This window comes from Molossus molossus, unplaced genomic scaffold, assembly GCF_014108415.1.
Source record: "Molossus molossus isolate mMolMol1 unplaced genomic scaffold, mMolMol1.p scaffold_m16_p_7, whole genome shotgun sequence".
Lineage (NCBI taxonomy): Eukaryota > Metazoa > Chordata > Mammalia > Chiroptera > Molossidae > Molossus > Molossus molossus.
The window spans coordinates 6,325,841-6,345,064 of record NW_023425401.1 but is presented as its reverse complement, the minus strand read 5'-3'; the positions used below and the strand labels follow the sequence as shown (position 1 = coordinate 6,345,064).

At 41.1% G+C, this 19,224-nt stretch overlaps 2 protein-coding genes across 2 annotated transcripts; one reads left to right on the top strand and one right to left on the bottom strand.

Annotated features, from left to right (window-relative positions):
* Positions 1 to 8,649: 8,649 nt before the first annotated feature.
* On the bottom strand, positions 8,650 to 11,831 carry THAP5 (THAP domain containing 5). Its single transcript, XM_036247506.1, has 3 exons — positions 11,681 to 11,831; positions 10,160 to 10,352; positions 8,650 to 9,652 (listed from the first exon to the last, which is right to left on the bottom strand). The coding sequence occupies exons 1-3, from the start codon at positions 11,758 to 11,760 to the stop codon at positions 8,747 to 8,749; spliced, it is 1,179 nt and encodes a 392-aa protein (XP_036103399.1). The 5' UTR covers positions 11,761 to 11,831; the 3' UTR covers positions 8,650 to 8,746.
* Positions 11,832 to 12,078: 247 nt separating this feature from the next.
* Positions 12,079 to 17,044, top strand: DNAJB9 (DnaJ heat shock protein family (Hsp40) member B9). Its single transcript, XM_036246778.1, has 3 exons — positions 12,079 to 12,154; positions 13,985 to 14,211; positions 15,077 to 17,044. Exons 2-3 carry the CDS (start codon positions 13,995 to 13,997, stop codon positions 15,520 to 15,522), a joined length of 663 nt encoding a protein of 220 aa, XP_036102671.1. The 5' UTR covers positions 12,079 to 12,154; positions 13,985 to 13,994; the 3' UTR covers positions 15,523 to 17,044.
* Positions 17,045 to 19,224: the final 2,180 nt, after the last annotated feature.

The window sequence follows — 19,224 nt, the reverse complement described above, 5'->3', positions numbered from 1 at the left end:
ATTGAGCCTGAAACCCAGGCATGTGCCCCAACTGGGAAATGAACCGGGACCTCTCAGTCCACAGGGCAACGCTCAATCCACTGAGCCACACTGGCCAGGCAAAAACAGTATCCTTTAAAATAGAACTTTTGAGAAATATGTAAAAAAAATCATTGACCTAGGAGATTAGGATGCTAAGTTAATACGTAGGCGTGTGGGTTTTCTTCCCTACTGTCCACATTTCTACTATTTCCCTCAAAGTTTCATAATCTTGAATCTTTCTGAACGGATCCAGTTTCATATTTGATGCCCAGAAAACCTGCCGCAATTCATGCAGGAACAGAAAAAAATGAACGAATGAAGGTAACTTTTTTTTTCTAGTGAGGTAAATGTTCAGAATTTAAAGCTTTTCTTAATTTATTATACTGTATGGATCCATAAATTAATCAAATGAATAAGAAATACCCATGTGAGTTTCTTTCATCACTAAAATTACTGAGTCATAGAAATTAATCTTGAGGAAGAAAAAGCAGCAACATACTGCATACGACTTGTTCCCAAATTTTTTCCTTTTTTTTTTTGGTAACCCTCACCTGAGAATATTTTTTTCCATTGATTTTTAGACAGAGTAGAGGGGAGGGAGGGAGGGAGGGAGGGAGAGAGGGAGGGAAGGAGGGAGGGAGGGAGGGGAGAGATCAGTGTGAGAGAGGCACATTATTGGTTGCCTCCCACATGTGCCCCCGCCAGGTCTGGGGATCGAACCTGCAACCCAGGTACATGCCCTTGACTGGGAATCAATTCCATGACCCTTCAGTCTGTGGGCTGATGCTCTAACCACTGAACCAAACTGGCCAGGGGATCCTGTTTTGAATGTACTTTTATGTGTCTTCTTTTTTTGGGTAAGTTATATATTTTTTTGTTTCTTATTTGTATTATCCCCCCCCCCCTTTTTTTTAGTTTTTTTTTTTTTCCTCACTTTGACCCATAACCTTTGTCAGAAAATTTCTAAGACCCATAAAAATTTTAAGGAAGTTTGTAACACCCGTAAACTTTGTAAGAAAATAATTATAGTAGAATATTTAAGAACTTTTTAAATTACTTATGAAAAAACAGACACATTGAGCAGATTAGAAGAGGGCCCATAAATAAACTCATGTCTATATGGTCAATTAATATATGACAAAGGAGGCAGGAATATACAATGGAAAAGACAGTCTATTCAATAAATGGCGTTGGGAAAATTGGACAGGTACATGCAAAAAAGTGAAACTAGACTACCTTCTTACACCATCTCTAAGAATAAACTCAAAATGGATTAAAGACTTAAATGTAAAATCTGAAACAATAAAACTTCTTGAAGAAAACATAGGCAATAAATTCTCTGACAGTATTCTTTCTCTGATATATCTCCTCTGACAAAGGAAACAAAAGAAAAACTAAATAAATGGGACTACATCAAACTAAAAAGGTTTTGCACAGCAAAGAAAACCATCAACGAAATGAAAAGACAACCCACTGAATGGGAGAACATATTCACCAATGATACATCTGATAAAGGGTTAATTTCCAAAAGTCATAAAGAACTCATACAAGTCAACACCCCCCAAAACACAAACCAATTAAAAAAAGGGCAGAAGACATGAAGAGACATTCTTTCAAAGAGGACAGAAATAGAAAAAGATTTCAACATCACTAATCATCAGAGAAATGCAAATTTAAGCCACAGTGAGATACTACCTCTCACTGTCAGAATGGCCGTCATCAGTAAATCCACAAACAACAAGCACCGGGGGAATGTAGAGACGAGGAGACGCTGTGCACTGTCGCTGGGATTGCAAATTGGTGCAGCCACTGTGGGAAACAGTATGGAGCTTCCTTAACAAATTAAAAATAGAATTGCCTTCTGCCCCAGCAAATCCACTTCTGGGAATATATAAAAATAAATCCAAAACACTAATTCAAAAAGATATGCGCACCCCTATGCTCACCGCAGCTATTTACAATAGCTCAGATTTGGCAGCAACCCAAGTGACTGGATAAAGAAGATGTGGTACAGCCCTGGCTGGTTTGGCTCAGCGGTTAGAGCGTCAGCCTGCGGTCCAGAGAGACCCGGGTTCGGTTCCCGCTAAGGGCACGTACCTCGGTTGCAGTTTGTCCCCGGCCCTGGTCGGTCGTGCGGGTGGCAGCCACTCGATGTGTCCCTTTCACGTCGATGTTTCTCTCTCTCTCCCTCCCACTCTATCTGAACAAAAAAATCGAAAAATGCCCTTGGGTGAGGAAAAAAAAAAAAAGATGTGGTACATATACACAGTGGACTATCAATCGGCTATAAAAAGGAATGAATTTTACTATTGCAACAACATGGGTGGAAATAGAGGGTATTATGTGAAGTGAAAGAAGTCAGACAGAGGAAGACAACTACAAAACGATGTCATTTATATGTGGAAGTTAAAGAAAAAAAAATACACAAATCAGAAACAGACTCAGGGACAGGGAACAGACTGAGGGCTGGCAGGGGGAGGGGCCGGGTGGAAACAAGCTGAAGAGAGAAAGAAGTGACAGCAGATCCCGGGCATGAAAAGCACTGCACGGGGAATATGGTCCATGATATTGCGACTACTGTGGATGGTGCCCGGAGGGTGCTGGAAAGACTGGGGAGAACACGTCGCAAAGCATATGAGTGTCTACTCACTCTGCTGAACACCTGCAAGAAATACGAAGTTTTGAAAAAAAACAGAAAAACATCGTATGGGAATTACATCGTTTCTCTTTTTACATATCTGTGTCTTATGTAACATCATAATGTCTGTTATCTTGTAGATTGTATTATAGTCTCTTCCAGATTTTAAATATGTCGAGGTCAGACAAGTATGCTTTTCTCTGTATTATTATATATTATAATGAAGGGCCTATTTCTGTGGACCTATATGAAATGTTACCCAGAATGTAAAAATGCAATGTTCCATGATATAGCTTATCCAAAAATATTTACAGAATAAACTAAACATTTCGGTTAGCCTGTTCTTTGTCAGTAATTGCTGTAAAAATGAATCTCGTGCAGGAATAGGGTGACACTGGCCTCCCAGGCCCCTCTTTGGCTATGACGACTGTAAGAGCAGACCGCTGGCATTGGTGGCCGGGGCCAGAGACGGGACCTCTTGCCTTGCACACGACTGTCTGTCTGCACAATCAGTCATTAGCAGGTCTTACTCTGTTTCTGTTCTTCAGACCTCCATGAAGTAAAACGCACGCTCATAATGATCAGGGCAATTAGGTTGTATTCAGTTTTCAGAAACACTTAGTATTTTCTTGGTATGGTTTTAATTTTCTGAATTTTCCCAGAATGCAGCTACCATTGATATTGAGGAGAGATTTTACTCTGTTTTCCTTAGAACTTTACCAAGAGTTGTGCATTCCTTTGGAAAATCATGTTATCAATAGCAACACTACCCATGACATTAAAATACAACTCAACGTGCTTGTAAGCAGTATCTGTAGTTGTGGTACTCAGGCAGGTAGTAAATACAGGCGCCAACATCACACTGCCTCATTTTGTCTCCTTTGATAACGACTGAGCATATATACACTGAGATACCTATTATTTTATTGTAAGTAACTTTCTCTTGTTATTTATATAACAGGACATTATGTATATAATAGTTTAGGAGGGTTATATTATCTAAAATTCATTTTAGAATGGTAAAAATATTACCAAATATTTGCAATAAAAAGTAAGGTATTGGGTCTACAAGAGTTGAGAGCCACTTAGCATTTAGGTTATCTATCTATATCTATATCTATATCTATATCTATATCTATATCTATATCTATATCTATATCTATAATCTATATCTATCTATCTATCATCTATCTATCTATCTATCTATCTATCTATCTATCTATCTATCTATCTATCTATCTATCTATCTATCTAGAGATACCCCCCCCACACACACACACAGCTATATATGCTTTGTGGAATCTAAAAAAGAGTAAAATCAAAGTTAGAGAAGCAGAGTAGAACAGTGGTGGCCAGGAGCTGGGATGGTGGGGAAATATGGAAATGGTCCAAAGGTACAAAGTTATAGTTACATCAGATGAATACGTTTAGCGATCTGATTTACAGGCATTATCATTACACTTACTACTGCACCGAACACTGGAAATATGCCAAGAGATTTCGGGTGCACACAGGAAATGGCGACTGTGAGGAGTTAATGTTCATTAGCTACTGTAGTAATCACTTCACTGTGTATGTAATTAGCAGGTTAAATACCTTACCTCTATTTAATTTCTATTTAAAAAGTATTCTAACTGTACTGCTAGCTTCTAACTTGTATCATTGAAAACATCTTTGAGTGGGATAGGGACCAGGAGGAGGGGGGCAATGGGAGGGGAAAACAGGGAGGGGACATCTGTAATCCTCTCAACAATAAAGATTTAAAAAAAGAAAAAAAATACTCTCAATACAGAGTTTACAAAAAGGAACAAAAGGCAAATATGTTCTTTATCTTAACACTAGATGGCCCCAAAGTAACAAATTGCATCTGCTTTTCCAAGCTCTAGTTATAATGCTATAAATAGATTGTGAAGACAGAGTGAACAACTGGGTGTGTGTGTGCGTGTGACCACTTAGAAAAGGTGACATTTGAACTGGTTCTTCGCCTCCCTGTACCCATGAGGTTCTCATTTCAGTTATGCCCAGATGAACAAAAGCAGAAGACAGGAAAAGCAGGGGTTTGTGGAACCACTTCATCTAGATTTGCCAGCAGTTTCTCCCGTGGCGAACATTTGTCAAAACCCGTGCTCCTCCTCTGCCCTTGATCGCGGGGTCTCTCCACCCTCAGTCTTTTGCCATTGCCAAGGAAGGAGCAGCTAACCTCACTGTGACTTGGACTGGCTCTTTTTTTCTCATTCAAAGGCTTTTTACTGTGCTTTTCTCTGAAGGTGGATTTCTGTGGCAATACCCAGAACGCGCTTGTGAGGCAAGCCAGACTTTTCCGTCCTGAGTCTTGGCTCAGAGCCCTTCCTGTGTTCTCCATGGTCTCCCTGTGCCTTTGTCATCCCCCCAATGAATGAAACCACACCTGTGCACTGAAAGTCAGATGTGCTGAAGGGCGTTTCAGCCCAAAGCACTATTTTTTAGCAAGGCAAAGCCAGTGTCTCTTTAACATATTACTCAACGTTCCAAGGAGGGGCAGATAAACGCTTTCTTATTTCATGACTTTCTGGAGATTGTTTGAAAAATCTGAATGCTGTCCTTTGCCCTTCCTTCTTCACTCCTTCAAAGACCCTCGTATTTTAACAGCACACTACTGAACTGACCTCTTTTTTATCCATGGTGCAGCTTCTGGTCTCGTGCCAATGAATTCATCTTCGACCAGACTAAGCAAGTTTGCAAGCTCAATAAAATTAATCTCATTCCACATTTATGAAATTTTAGCCTGTTCTGCATATTCAAACACTATGCATTTTTATTACTGGAACACCTGAACCATGCACAGAAAAAAATAAAAGATTAGGCTCCCTCTGACACGAGTTCCTGCTTCATTGCTTTGCATTTTGAAATATACTTCAGTAATCTTAAACAGAATTTTGCAATAAAAAATGCTATTTACTCTCTGAATTTACTCTTCTGACACTATATAGTACTTTGAACATTTAAACTTATCTTCCAGGAAATATGAAATAACACGAGTGTAAAACTTGTAAGAATTCTTTGCAGAATTTACCCACCCCACTCTTGGTATGGCCCAATTTTTCTTTTAGTTTTAGTGTTCTGTTCCCTATTAATTGAAACTACATAGCTGAATTGGTGGATTTTTGTGTTTTTAAATCTAGGAGAGTAGCTTTCCCATCTGTGTTCCAAGGTTTTTGGAGAATAGAAATATGTAAAAAGCTTAGATTCTCTAAAGAATGACACAATGCAAACTGTGAGGTATCATTGCCCTGAGCAGCTGTTTAAATTTGTTGGGGTCTGAATATAATAGAAATGATGGGTTCTCTTTCCAGAAAAGTACCTGTACACACAAAATTTTGCTTTAAATTTTGAGCTCATGACCCTCCTGGAAGCTTCCGACAGTCCAGATTCCTAGTTACAAAACTCTGGTCTAGAAGGAATGCACTTTCCCTTTACCAGGTACTGTTTATAGCATGCTAGCATTATTTACCTGATAATTCAAGTTAGTAACTTAACCGGGCCTGCCTGAGTAATGGGGCAGATAATGCACTCAGGGAGCTGCAAACTGGTTAGTTTATCTGGTGACTCTTTCCACGTGGAACCCGAATTAGACCCAGCGACATAATTCCTTAAGTATGGTTTGGTAGGTGGCACGTTATTCACTTGACAAACATGTGTGGGGCTCCTACTCTGCACTGGGAACTGTGCTGGGCAGTAGAGCCAAAGAGCTTCTAAAAGGCTTATACTATGAGGGTGTGTCAAGTGACACTGGGGGCATGAAAACAAGTAAAGCAGCAATGATACTGGGTGACAGGTTTTATGTCTGGGGTAGAGAACACTTTCGAGATAAAATAATGAATAGGTCAGTCCTGAGGGTGAGTAGGAATGAACCTTAGCTCTTACACATGTACTTCCAAAATCAGCATTCTACAAGCCTCCTTACAAAAAACAAGGTAAATGCTGTTACAGCAGAAGCAGAGAGAAAACAATTCTGACTGGGGTAAAAGGAATGGACTCCACCTAAGTCAGATATACTTTTGACAGACTGCTTCAACAGAGGCAATGAAAGAAGCGGGCAGGAGACAGCTGCCCGCCCGGCGTGTCTGGGAAACGTGAAGTCCAGTGTGGCTGGGGCACAGGATGAAGAGCACCCGAGGTCACATATAATATGGTAGCAACGTGGCTCTGGTTTTAGGTATCAAAGTAATTACAGCGTCCCAGCTAGGAAAGGTAAGTGTGTGAGAGATTTCTAGTTCAGGCAGAGAGCTGACAGCAGGGTCCAGGATGGTATGGAAGGGGGGACTGATGAGCTAAGAGGATCCTATGATAATCAAGGAAAAAATAAACTTGGCTAGAACCCCCAAATATATTTAGACATTAACAGGTTAAGAACATCCAAAACTGAACATAGACAAGCCAGGAAAAATTTTTTAATATTTATAATTAAGTTTAAAGAAATAAAGCTAGTTAAATGATTTAAACAAACAGAAATTACAAGTATACAGTTAAGAACTGAGTTGTAACATTTTTTAATGACTTATAAAGGCCATATTCATCTATATTAATTTTAAACAAGTATTAGCAAATTGCAACATGGGGATACTTAAAAATTACATATTAATTCTACCAATTATAACAATTTATGTAAAATGTTAAGATGCCCTCCTTGGTCACTTCTAATCACCTAGCTAACATATATTCATATTATATCAATTAGTTTTATTAGCCTGAAAAAACTAAGTGAAATATGTGCATTTACAAAACAGTTAGTATACTATTTGCTGTGCAGTCAACAATATATATTGAGCTCCTCTTCTTTTCCGGGACTAAATCTGTAATTGTTAACTTATGGATCTGTCAAACCCATCCCTTGAGATAATAGCATCTTTTATATAAAAGAAAACTAAGAATCAGATTGATAGTAATATATCTCATTATATCACTGTCAATTTTAAGAGACCATTGATTTTTCACATTTCTGTTACTTTTTGCTTTTATATATTTTTAAATTCATATGGATATATATAGTATTTTCTATTTACATCCCATCACCTCTTTGTCCCACTTCTCTCCTGAAGGTAATCGCGCCATATCTCTAATTTCTTGCATATAAATTTTAATAAAATATACGTAAGTGGGAATGTATAGTATTAAGTATTACTCTACCATTCTGGAATATAAAAATGACACAAGCACACATTTTAAAAAGCTACACGTTATTAAATAGATACAAACTGTGATTTCTAAAATATAGCTATATATTAAAAAATTAACCTCATTAAAATTTTTGGTTTATAAATTATAGTCTTAAATATAGGATGTTAAGAAGCTTAAATAACTATGTATTATGATGGTCAGCCACATATAAAGTACTAAAATACGTCTTCTTTTAAGTTTAAAGGGTCTCTCCTAAGAACTGGGCTAATGGGTGCTTCCTTATTTTAGTTCAATTGGAATAAAATTATAAAAGGAGTATTTTCCTTTGCCATTATGGATAACTTTAGCCAAAAGGTCAAATAACATAGAATTCAATAAATATTGAGGACAACCCAATAGTTAAGATCAAATTCCAGCCAACACCTAATATTATGTAACATACATTACCTTACAGAAAAGTTGTTCTATTAGAAGTATCTGACTAGAAAGGGAAGGAACTATAAAGGAACAGACTGCATTAGAGATGTAGGAAGTGCCCTTATTTTACAGACTCTAGACTGACGTTCAGTCTTGATCAGTAACTTGTCTAAGTCATATGCCAATGGTTGAACCAGGGTTATTCCTGAGCCTTTTATTCTGGGCTCTTTTTACCATATCTGTTCTTTCCTTTTATGACAAAATCATATTACTTATTCACTATATTTTAACTATAATTTGGAAAATTACCAAGAAATAAAACTTTTTATCTACAGCCCAGCAATACTCTAGTTTTTCTCAAAAATGAGCATTGCAAGAAGAGGACACTGTTCATGACATTAGAACACATTCTGAGCTTCATTAAGATGAGTTTATGCAGGAAAATGTTCACTGTACATGTAATTTGGTTTGGCTGCAAAATGTTTACACAGAAGTCAAAGCTTTGAGGCCTCTTTATATCATAGTAACTTCGTACGTTGTGAAATGATTTTCTATAATCTTGACATTTTCTTCAGATAACCAGTTCTCCTGTTTTAGCTGCCTTATGAGAGCTTCCAAAGACTTCAGTCTCCCTAGAGTCTGTTGCTCTTGTAGCTCAAGAAGAGTTATCTTTGAATGTAGTTTAGAGACTTTCTGCCAAAGATGCTCCTTATTTATATCCTTTCTACAGTAAGAATGTTCAATTTGTAAGACTTCTGTCTCATAGTCTACATCCTTATACAAGGAGTCTTCAATGTCTATGTCTTCCATTTCCACGGTTTCTTTTTGGGTAGGTATAAAAGAATTAATTGTAGGTTTGGAATTCTCTGTGGGTACAAAAATGGCAATAACAGACTCTTTATTTGTGTTTAATTCTTCAACTGTTTGAGTAATTGTGCTGAGTACAAATGAATTTTCCTGTGCTGACTTAACTTCCATGCAATTATTTGTCATGTTTGGATTAGCAAGATGATTGGTAGTTATTTCAAGAACTTCCTGGGTTTCCAAAGACTGCGGAAAGCCTTCTGAATTTGAAGTCACCAACGTAATAGTTGTAGAATTTAGATTCTCAAAAGATGTGTGAAAACCACCCATGTCTTGGTTAATTGATGTTTCCAAGGTAGATTCTGTTTTTCCAGTATCATGTTTAACTAGATTAAGAGTTAGTATGTTATTGTGCATGCTTCCTGGTTTTGGAGCTGGTGGCTTCACCAGTGCAGATGAATGGAGAAATTCTGCGTGTTCAGGGACATCTGTAGTAACCATATTTTTCTTTGGCTCTCTTGATGCAAATGATTCTTGTGACTTGGCTTTCAGGCACACCTCTTTCTCATCATCTGTTTTTTTCTTCTGACAGTTTTTTTTGGAAGGGTCGTTTTCCTAGAAAATAATATTTTCAAATACTAAAAAAGATGTCCTTTTTAGGCTTATTCTCTTATTACTCAGCGCTGAAACCTTAATTAGAACTTTCAGCGGTATATTAGCCAAGCAAATTTATTCAGTTAAAAAAATGTTCTAACTATACAATAACTCAAACAGACTTCAAAGTATTTTTCGGAAAGCATTAAGCATCGTCAATACATGATGGAAACATTTCAGATCATTCAAAATACCAGTATAAAATCTTAGATCATTAACTTATGATGATAACTTAATGACTGATGTATGTTATTTTTTTTTTTGCTCCTCTTAAACTATGCTTCACAATGGTTTAGTTTTAAAAAATTAGCACGCTTTTAGTAAAAGCATAAACTAGCTTTCCTTTTTCTCCAGTATCTGTTTTCCTAGCACCTATCTTCCCCTCTCACCCCTCCACCTAAACACCTCCCACCCTGCCATCTACCTGCTCAGCTTTACCTCCCTCTCCCCTCCCCCTGCCTCCAATACCTGATTGTCCTCAGGCAAAGAAAATATTGTTGGAACTGCGGTTTGTTTCAAATATCGAATTCCCCATCTGATGTCAAGAGAGTCAGGTGTAAAATGGTCACTGCACAGGAACTGGTATTTACTGGGCATCCATGAATCTCGTTTCATATTCTTCAACCATTTTTCAAGTCTTTCTTTGTCATGTAGAGGAAACCTGAAATTAGAACAGGAAAACTTTACTGTATTTTTACAATTCTGCCAGATTCCAGGCCTGCGCATACAGGTACTCTATGCATCAAGAGCTGCAAAAGCAGCACACCCATCCCTACACGTAAGAGCACCTTCGTGACAACTTTACCACATCAATTCCACAGTAAGGGGGACTAAGATGGAAGATGCGTCGCCAAAGCTTTGAGCAGAACGGCTGGTAAAACGTAACTCAGAGTCCCTTCAGGTAAATATATGTATTCCAACAAAAAATAAAACCTATTCGTATTTTCTGTGGATTATGTTCTATTTTTACTTTGTTGTGTAGCTTCCCTAGAAATAGGAAAGAGATTTGTATAAACTACAAACTCCTATTCAAATGTACTGCATACTAGTACTACAAATGAAACAATCTCTTGTCTATAATTTTAAAAAGTTTTAAGCTTTAGGCTCTTATTTACATTAGTATTTTTATTTGTATTTATTTATTTTATTATTATTGTTATCATTTTTTGTTATGTACCCCTAGTGGGAACCAAACCGGGGACCGAACCCGGGACTCTCTGGTCCACAGGCCCATGCTCCCACCGCGGAGCAAACCAGCCAAGGTACATTAGCATTTTTAAAACGAGAAGTTAATTCAGACAAATGATTTAGCTGACAATAAAATGAACACTAAGTTTTATAAAATATTAATATTCCATTCTCTTTACAAGAATCACCCTCAATTCTACTCAATTGTAATGTCGTCCAACATTTCTAGACTTCATACCCAAAGAGCTGGAAACCAGAATTTAGGCCCCGAAAGAGAAGCTGACACAAGAACAAGCATGTCCCTCCACGCGGGGAGACTCGGACAGTTTACACCAGGACACCAGCGACACAGAAGAGGGGGCAGGCGGGCTCCTGACGCGCACTGACAATGACCTTGGCCGGGAGCAGCTCGCGCAGCTGCAGCGTTGTAAGAGGCAAAGTTAAACGAACGGCAGAATGTTAGAGAACCTCTTCCTAGCGGGCCACGCAGGTCTGGCTAAAGGCAGCACCGAGCCTGAGCGCCCCTCCCGTCTGGCAGGTGTGACGTCCACGCCGTGGGTCGGGTGGGTGCGGAGCCGCTCTGGACCCCAGGGCGCTGTCAGCACCCCAGAGGCCCGGCCCTCGCCAGCGGGCCGGCGCCCTGGCTCCGGGAGGGCACCCCTCGGTAGGCGACCTCGAGCGTTCACACCCCGCTGCCACGGGGGCACACAGCGCCCGGAGACACCCCGAACCCCGGCCCTGAACGCCCTAACACCGCGGCCCAAAAGCAAAGCTGACGCTTCGGCTCCAGGGACAACTCACGGGTAAAAGCTCAGCTTCCGGTCTTTACTGTTCCGTCCCCGGCGGTTCTTACAGCAAATTGCGGCGCAATAGCGAGGCATCGCTCCGGCGAGGCCCCGGGAGACCCAGGCCGACAACGGGCACCGGTGGGCACTCCTCGCAGGGGCGGGGCCGCACGTCTAGGCCGCCCGCGCCACTGCGCCTGCGCCGGAAAGGGATCCAGGAAGACGCCGCCACCGTCGAGTCACTTCCGCTTCTGCGAGCTTCAGCACCGCCCTTTAGGGTGGTGAGGCCGGAAGTGACGCATAGGCTTAACGGCAACAACAGTTTTCCACGTGCGCGTAGGGCGTCAGGGTCACGTGGGGCAGTGAGAGCCAATAGGGAAGCGTTTCGTGTAGGTCTTCTCCGGAGGTGGAGACGCCAGCAGCCGTTGCCCGCCAGTAGGGAGCCGGCTGAGAGGGGACGCGGCGGTGCTGGTGGAAGGAGGAGGGCGAGGTCGGTGTACCTGCGGCAGCGGGACGCGCGCCGGCTTCTGGAAGCCGCGGAGGCTGGGGTCAGGGGCCGGGCCTGAGCCGTTGTGCGGCGCCGGTCGTGGCAGCAGCCGGGGGGTCGCGGGCCTCGGTCGGCCTTTGTGGGCTGACTTGGCCCCGTTGTCCCCCGCGGTGGCCGCAAGGGCTTGGGGCTGCCTGGTGTTCCTGAGGCAGGTTGCAGGGGGAAGACGGCGAGCCACTGAGTAGTGCGTGTCGCGTTGGGGGCGCCCGACAGCTCGTCCCTTGGGGGCCCGGGCCGCGCTCAGCCCCGACGGCGGCGCCGCACGGACGGGGCGTGGGGGGGGGGCCCGGTGGGGGGGTCGGGCCCGGTCCGGCGGGGCCTCTCCGGGGGTGAGAAGTGAGTGCCCGGCGTGCGCTGCACAGGCCCGTGTCCTGAGCCGGCGCCGGACGCGGCCCGAGCTGGGGAGGAGCGTTTACCCCGCCAGACAGGTGCCTCGGGCCAGGCTGCCACCGCCCGGGACCGGGAACGCCCGGCGGGTGTGCTGGTACTTGACCCCTGGTGCCCGTGACTAAGTGTGGAAAGAAGTCATCCACCTGCTAATGACGCGCGGAATATGCCCCGGGAGGGGAAGGCAGGCGTTTCCACCAGGCCGGGCCCCTTTCGTCAGCCTGTGTCCTCATAGGGTGTCGAGGGCTCCTGAGGCCGGTGTTCAGAGCACCGGCCCTCGTCTTCCCAGCCCGCGCCGGGAATCTGCCGGCGAGAAGGCGAAGGCGCACCGCCTCCGAGGCCAGAGGACGGTTTCGGGGGCCAGGGGACGTTCAGAGCAGCCTCCGCAGGGACCTGGAGTTGTGCGCCCCGGGTGTTAGCAGGCCCCGTTTCCCCTGCTCCGGAGACGTCTTAGGGTCTTGCAGGCCGTGATGTTGTGATACTGAGACCCAGCGCCCACCGCCCTTGGGGTACCTCGCTGAAACGGACGCTGAAGGTGGGGCGTTCTCAGTGAGGGTTCAGAGGGACGGACAGCCCTCCACCTTGGTGCTGCGCGTTTCAAAATTTTTATGTGAAGTTAAACTGTTCTAACTCCCTTAGAACATGAATTCTTGAAGATTGAGAGCCTTTAAAATATTTGGATTTTCCATCCTTTTTTACCATGTGTGCCTAGGACGAGTCTTCAGTATTAACTGGTAGAAGTCAGCTATTGAGCCCTGGCGGGTGTGGCTCAGTTGGGCATCTCCTGTGCATCAAAAGTGGTGCCGGTTCTGTTCCTGGTAGAGAGCCTGCAGGAGGCAGCCAGTCAGTTTCTCAATCCATATATCTCCCTTCCTTTCTCTAAAAATCAATTAAAAGTCAGTTATTGCTTTGGCTGGTTGCTCAGTGGTTAGAGCGGAGTTGTGGGTTTGATTCCTGGTCAAGGGCACGTACCTGGGTTGCAAATTCGATCCCTGGCCCCAGGATCATGCAGGAGGCAACCAATTGATGTGTCTCTTGCACATTGTCTCCCCCCCCCACTCTATCTAAAAATATTAGTGGAAAAATATCCTCAGGTGAGGATTAAAAACAACAAAAAAATCAGTTATTGAGCATTTTTGTGTGTGCTCTGTGTATGGCCACTGTTAGTGGAAAGGCAGAGGCAAAATTTTTTGTCAATTTGGTTGAATTATATGTGCTCTTGAGAAGGTTACAACCGGTTTAGGGGTTGTAAAGCCTATATACGTGAAATAAAATGGGGACAGGTAACAGTATACCTTGTACCCTAAAAGTTCATGGGGTTTCGCTTGAAAGAAAAAGTCTTAAGATTAGCTCCGTGGGTAAAATTTTTTTTCTTTTCTCTTTTAGGATATTAGAAATGGCTACTCCCCAGTCCGTTTTCATCTTTGCAATCTGCATTTTAATGATAACAGAATTAATTTTGGCTTCAAAAAGTTACTATGATATCTTAGGTTTGCCAAAATCAGCATCAGAGCGCCAAATCAAGAAAGCCTTTCACAAATTGGCCATGAAGTATCATCCTGACAAAAATAAGAGCCCTGATGCGGAAGCAAAATTCCGAGAGATTGCAGAAGGTAAGTCAGTAACTACTCGTACCTCTGAAATCTCACAGCCATTAACTAATGATAGCTAAGAAGTGTATGTGCATGTGAAGACTGTGGAGATGAGAGGGGGAGTGGATCTACATTTAAATATAGTGAAATTCTTCAAACTGTTTTCTTATAACAGATAACTTTGATTCCTGAATGGATGGATGAACGAATGGTGGTATAGTTTTTTATTGGCATACAGATCTAAAAATGTTGAGAATTTTATTATTTGTAAAATTGCTTATTATTTCTATGTCAAAAGGAATTTTTGGTACCCAAAACTCATAAGCTAACTTATGAAGCATAGTGTACTTTCTTTGTCTTTAAAGGAATCGTATGAAACAGATTTTGACTTTAGAGACTAGTTCTAAAGTAAATTGCTTCTCCTGAACATTCAGTAATTAATGATGGATGGAGTTAACTGGGTAGGGGGTTGGAGTTAATATTTACTTCAACTAGCAAGAAGTGAAAAATCTAACTTCTTAATTTGTTATGTTTGACCATCAAATTATTTAATACAAGTAATGATTTTACATCAATAATATGAAGAATAGCTCTGTAATTGTTGCCCCCATGCATTTGTAGTAAATGGTAGCATTCATTTAACAAACGTTGGGCATTTACTAGGGGCTTGCATTGTGCTAACTGCTGATAGTATGCATCGAAGGAGACAAAGTCTTTCTCTGTCTTTCACAACTTTCATTTTAACTCTGTTCTTATTTTTGTGTGTTTTGGTTTTACTTGTAATGCAAAGTCCTCTAAAATAGAGTTGACTTTACTTATTTGAAGAGGTTTGGATATGTGTAATCTTGATTACCTTCTGTTACTGAAGTATTTTTATTTCTTTCAGCCTATGAAACACTCTCAGATGCTAATAGGCGAAAAGAGTATGATACACTGGGACACAGTGCTTTCACTAAAGGACAGAGAGGTAGTGGAAGTTCTTTCGAGGAGTCATTTAACTTCAATTTTGATGACTTATTCAAAGACTTTGGTTTTTTTGGTCAAAACCAAAACACTCGGTCCAAGAAACATTTTGAAAATCACTTCCAGACAAGCCAGGATGGTTCTAGTAGACAAAGGCATCATTTCCAGGAGTTTTCTTTTGGAGGCGGACTGTTTGATGACATGTTTGAAGATATGGAGAAGATGTTTTCTTTTAGTGGTTTTGACACCACTGGTCGGCACACAGTACAGACTGAAAATAGATTCCATGGATCTAGCAAGCACTGCAGGACTGTCACTCAACGCAGAGGAAATATGGTCACTACATACACTGACTGTTCAGGACAATAGTTCATTCTTTTTCTGTTCTCACGAAACCCAACTAGTTAACTGTTCTTCACTATCTATGATGTAAAACAGTTTGTGAACTATTTTGACAAGTGCATGATTTCACTTAACTTGATATAGCTGTTAAATATATTTAAATTGTTTTTGACAAATTAAGCAACATTCAGGTAGTAGAGAAATAGCTAATTATTAATTTTTCTGATTAGGAAAGGGTCTCGAAAAGAAAGAAAAAAAAAGATCTAATTCTGCCTGGTCATTGTTCTCCACCTGCCCTTGGGCTTATTGATGTGGCCAGTTTTATTACCAAGAAAAGAATGAGTTTGCCTGATACATATTTAAAGGTTAAACTTTTAAATTTATTTTAGATTAAATTGTATGAACTTGAATGATTTTTGCAGTGAAACCTTTGCTAACTTAAAATTGCATGTTCTCTAGCATCGCTGACTTGGGTTGCTAAGTGTATGTGGAACTGGACAGCGAGTCGTTCAGCAAAGGGTAGCAGTACCTTGTTCAGTTTCCACTGGAAGCTTCAGAAACGCATGGTTAACATTTACCACAGCCCTGCCTTTCTGTCGTCAGAGTGGAGTCAAGGAAGTGAATGTATTGCTCCTAGTCATTTATGCTGAAAGAAAGTTGAAAACTTACGAAATATTGCCAAGAGATTGTTACATATTTGGCCCCTGGCTAATTATTTTATAATGTTGGAATCATAGCTACTTTAGATATCTTTCCAAATTTCCTTAATTGTTGGCTCTCTGTGTCTTACAATAGATTTATGTATTTTGTGTGTGTGTGGTTCCTCTTCTTTGCACTCATCTTTATCTAGAAATTGACTAATACCTCATTCTGTTTGTAAAAACAGTAATTTCTGCGCAACCTTATTATGTGCAATATTTTCAAATCCTAAGAAATGTGTGCTTTTGTTGTCAGATAGACTTCTTTAGTTCTGCACTTTCCCATGTTATACTCCATATGAGTATTAATCCTATGGATACATATTAAAAGTAGTAAATGTCTCATACAACGTTGTGTGTGAGAGAAATATAATACTTACAATATGATATTCTCTGTTGTCATTTATTTAAGTTTATCCTGAAATTCTGGAGGTATGCTTATTAGAATAAGCAATGAGGCTGCTTATGCTGATCATAGACCATATTCCAGAAGTTATTTTGCTTTCTTTCATCCTCCTTCCCTCACAGATTCTGTAGCTTGAAGATTTTGTTTGGTGTATTTGCTTGCTAGGAGCAAGTGTTTTTGCTACGATTCTTTCTCTGTTAGGTTTGGTTGGGAAAAAGAAGAGTCTTTGCATAAAGCTATATTTGTTAATGATCATCTTTATTTTGAAAATTGAGTAGATTTATTATATTTATGTACCTTAATTTTCTGGAAATTAAGTTTGATTTGTTTGATAATAATAGCCGTACTGTGAATTTGATCTGAAGATGATCTGTAGCCTATCAAAACAAATGGGGGAGGCCATGTTTAAATCGGGGTTAACCTTAAGGATTATTTTTATATTATTAGCATCTGTTTCTTTTTTCACCAGGGCCTGATTATCTCCCTTGTCTTTCCCATTTTGAACATTTATTTGAGCCCCCCCCCCCCCTTTTGGCTCTGAGGAGGTGATCACGGGAACCTCCAGTGTTGCCACTTGGTCAGAACACAGGGGACACTTAGGCTTGCAGTTGGCATCTAGGCCGTGGGGCTGCTGTCATCTCTGAGTGGATCATGGCAGAAGTGAGTTCACTTGCAGGACACCCCCAACCCCTGCAACACACGTTGGAAATTGGGGTTCCTGAATAGGAATACTGTTTTAGTGGGTGGGCTGCTTTGAGCTTCCAATATGCTAATCTCTAGTTTGACTCTAGTCAAGATACCAAGTATTGTTTACCAAATTTACTGGACTGTGGAACCATTTTCACTGAGTACCCTTCGCTATATCCAAGTGTGCAAAAGTGAAAGTCTGGTAAAGACTGGCCTAAGTAAAACTGGAAAATCGTAACGGACCCTTAGACCATGTGTTGGAGCACAGAGCAAGGATGAAAGCATGCTTGTGTTCCTGCTTCCTCTCCCTGCCTCCGCCTGTTCGAATCGACTGCCTGGCAGGGACCATCCTATCAGACCAGAAGACCCAGTGATCTCTTAGTCTAGCCTACATTTTGTCAACATGCTATCTTTCTATTACTGCTCTAGTTATTGAAATAAAACTTTTTTCAGGATGACTTTCCACCTATAAAAGCTGTCATTAAGCAAATTTTAACAGTATAATGTCAATGAAAAGCTTGATTCTCCCAAGAAAATAAAAATTAGTGATTGGGATGGCTAAATTGTATTATTAAAATAAGAGTGTATTGGAGGACACAAGAACTAAAATGTGACTTAGGATAAAGAGCAAGTCATCCTTGTAGTTTCATTCTTTTACCAACTGGACCAGTATTAGCAGCTGAGCGGTGAGTAGTGAATTAAGGTAGTTGTAGTCAGTGAGCAATAGAATAATCACACACACACACACACACACACACACACACACCCCGTATGTGTTTTTCTAGGTGAAATACCCTTTGGCTGTGTCTGCAAAATAATTGGGTAAATGGAAACATCAAAATATTAATATGTGAATACTTTATCACAGTCTTTCAGGAATTAATATTTTGACTCCTTATTCCTAATGTAAACGAGTGCTGCAAGATGGTCTGGATGTGTGGGAAAACTTCCTTTCTCTCCCGCCCGACCACACCTAAATATAAACTAGAGAAGGGTGAGAGTAGGGGGCAGGAGGGGATGAAACACCAGGTCTAGAAAAAGGCCACGTTTTGTTGCGAAGAGGGGCGGAGCAATGAGCAGCCCTGGCGAAGTGGGGTCAAAGGAAACTCCCCAGCAGGAATGAGTTTCGCAGACCTCTGAGAAATAATAGCTGGTACCGAAGTGGCATGCAGTGACGTCTCAAAGATCAGAGGGGAAAGCTTTTGAACTTAGAACTTTGTAACCAGAAATAGAAAGTGAGACCAAAATGAAGGCATTTAAAAAATGCAAGAACTCCAACGATTACCACCCACGTATATCCTTTATGAAAAAATTACTGGCTTTTACTCTAGGTTACAATGTTCGAGAAAGGTTACAACCTGGGAAACGACATTGGCAGCTGGGTGTGTGTACCCTCATGAAGGAATAAAGAACCAGGGAGAAATTGAGAGCTTTTTTACAATGGGACACGTGCGAAGTTCTCATTTGGAAAACGAGGAGGATTTTGTTTCTTTCATGGATCTAATTGCTCAATTTACAAGGGAGTTCATGTAATTATGTTTTTCAATCTACAAACAGCTCACAAAAGATTTAATTACATTTATAGGATAATTATGTAAAGTGTACATCACATTGGGAAACGGAAGGAGGGAGAGGAGAAGACAGGTGAGGGAAGAAGTGTGTGATTCTATCATCTTTTCATGGTAGGTAGCCAGTTGATTCTGCCTGACATTGATACATCATGTTCCCACCTCAAGCCAGCGCCTCTGCTGTGCCCAGGATCACAAAAACTGCTCCAGAAATTCCTCCCCTCTACTCTTACCATGTATTTGCTTTCTGTTCAATAATTCCCACCAGCAAACAAACCTGTTGCTATTTTCCCCAAATTTAAAGCACATTCTTTTCTTGACTTCACATTTCCAACCAATTGCTATTTCTTTGCTTTGTTCATTGTAGCAA

Excerpts from the sequence above, each read along its gene's own strand:
- DNAJB9 (XM_036246778.1), top strand. The coding sequence starts at position 13,995 with ATGGCTACTCCCCAGTCCGTTTTCATCTTTGCAATCTGCATTTTAATG. Across the intron at positions 14,212-15,076 it reads ATTCCGAGAGATTGCAGAAG|CCTATGAAACACTCTCAGAT; the intron begins GTAAGTCAGTAA and ends TATTTCTTTCAG.
- THAP5 (XM_036247506.1), bottom strand. The coding sequence starts at position 11,760 with ATGCCTCGCTATTGCGCCGCAATTTGCTGTAAGAACCGCCGGGGACGG. Across the intron at positions 10,353-11,680 it reads CGGAAGCTGAGCTTTTACCC|GTTTCCTCTACATGACAAAG; the intron begins GTGAGTTGTCCC and ends TTCTAATTTCAG. Across the intron at positions 9,653-10,159 it reads CTTTGCCTGAGGACAATCAG|GAAAACGACCCTTCCAAAAA; the intron begins GTATTGGAGGCA and ends ATTATTTTCTAG.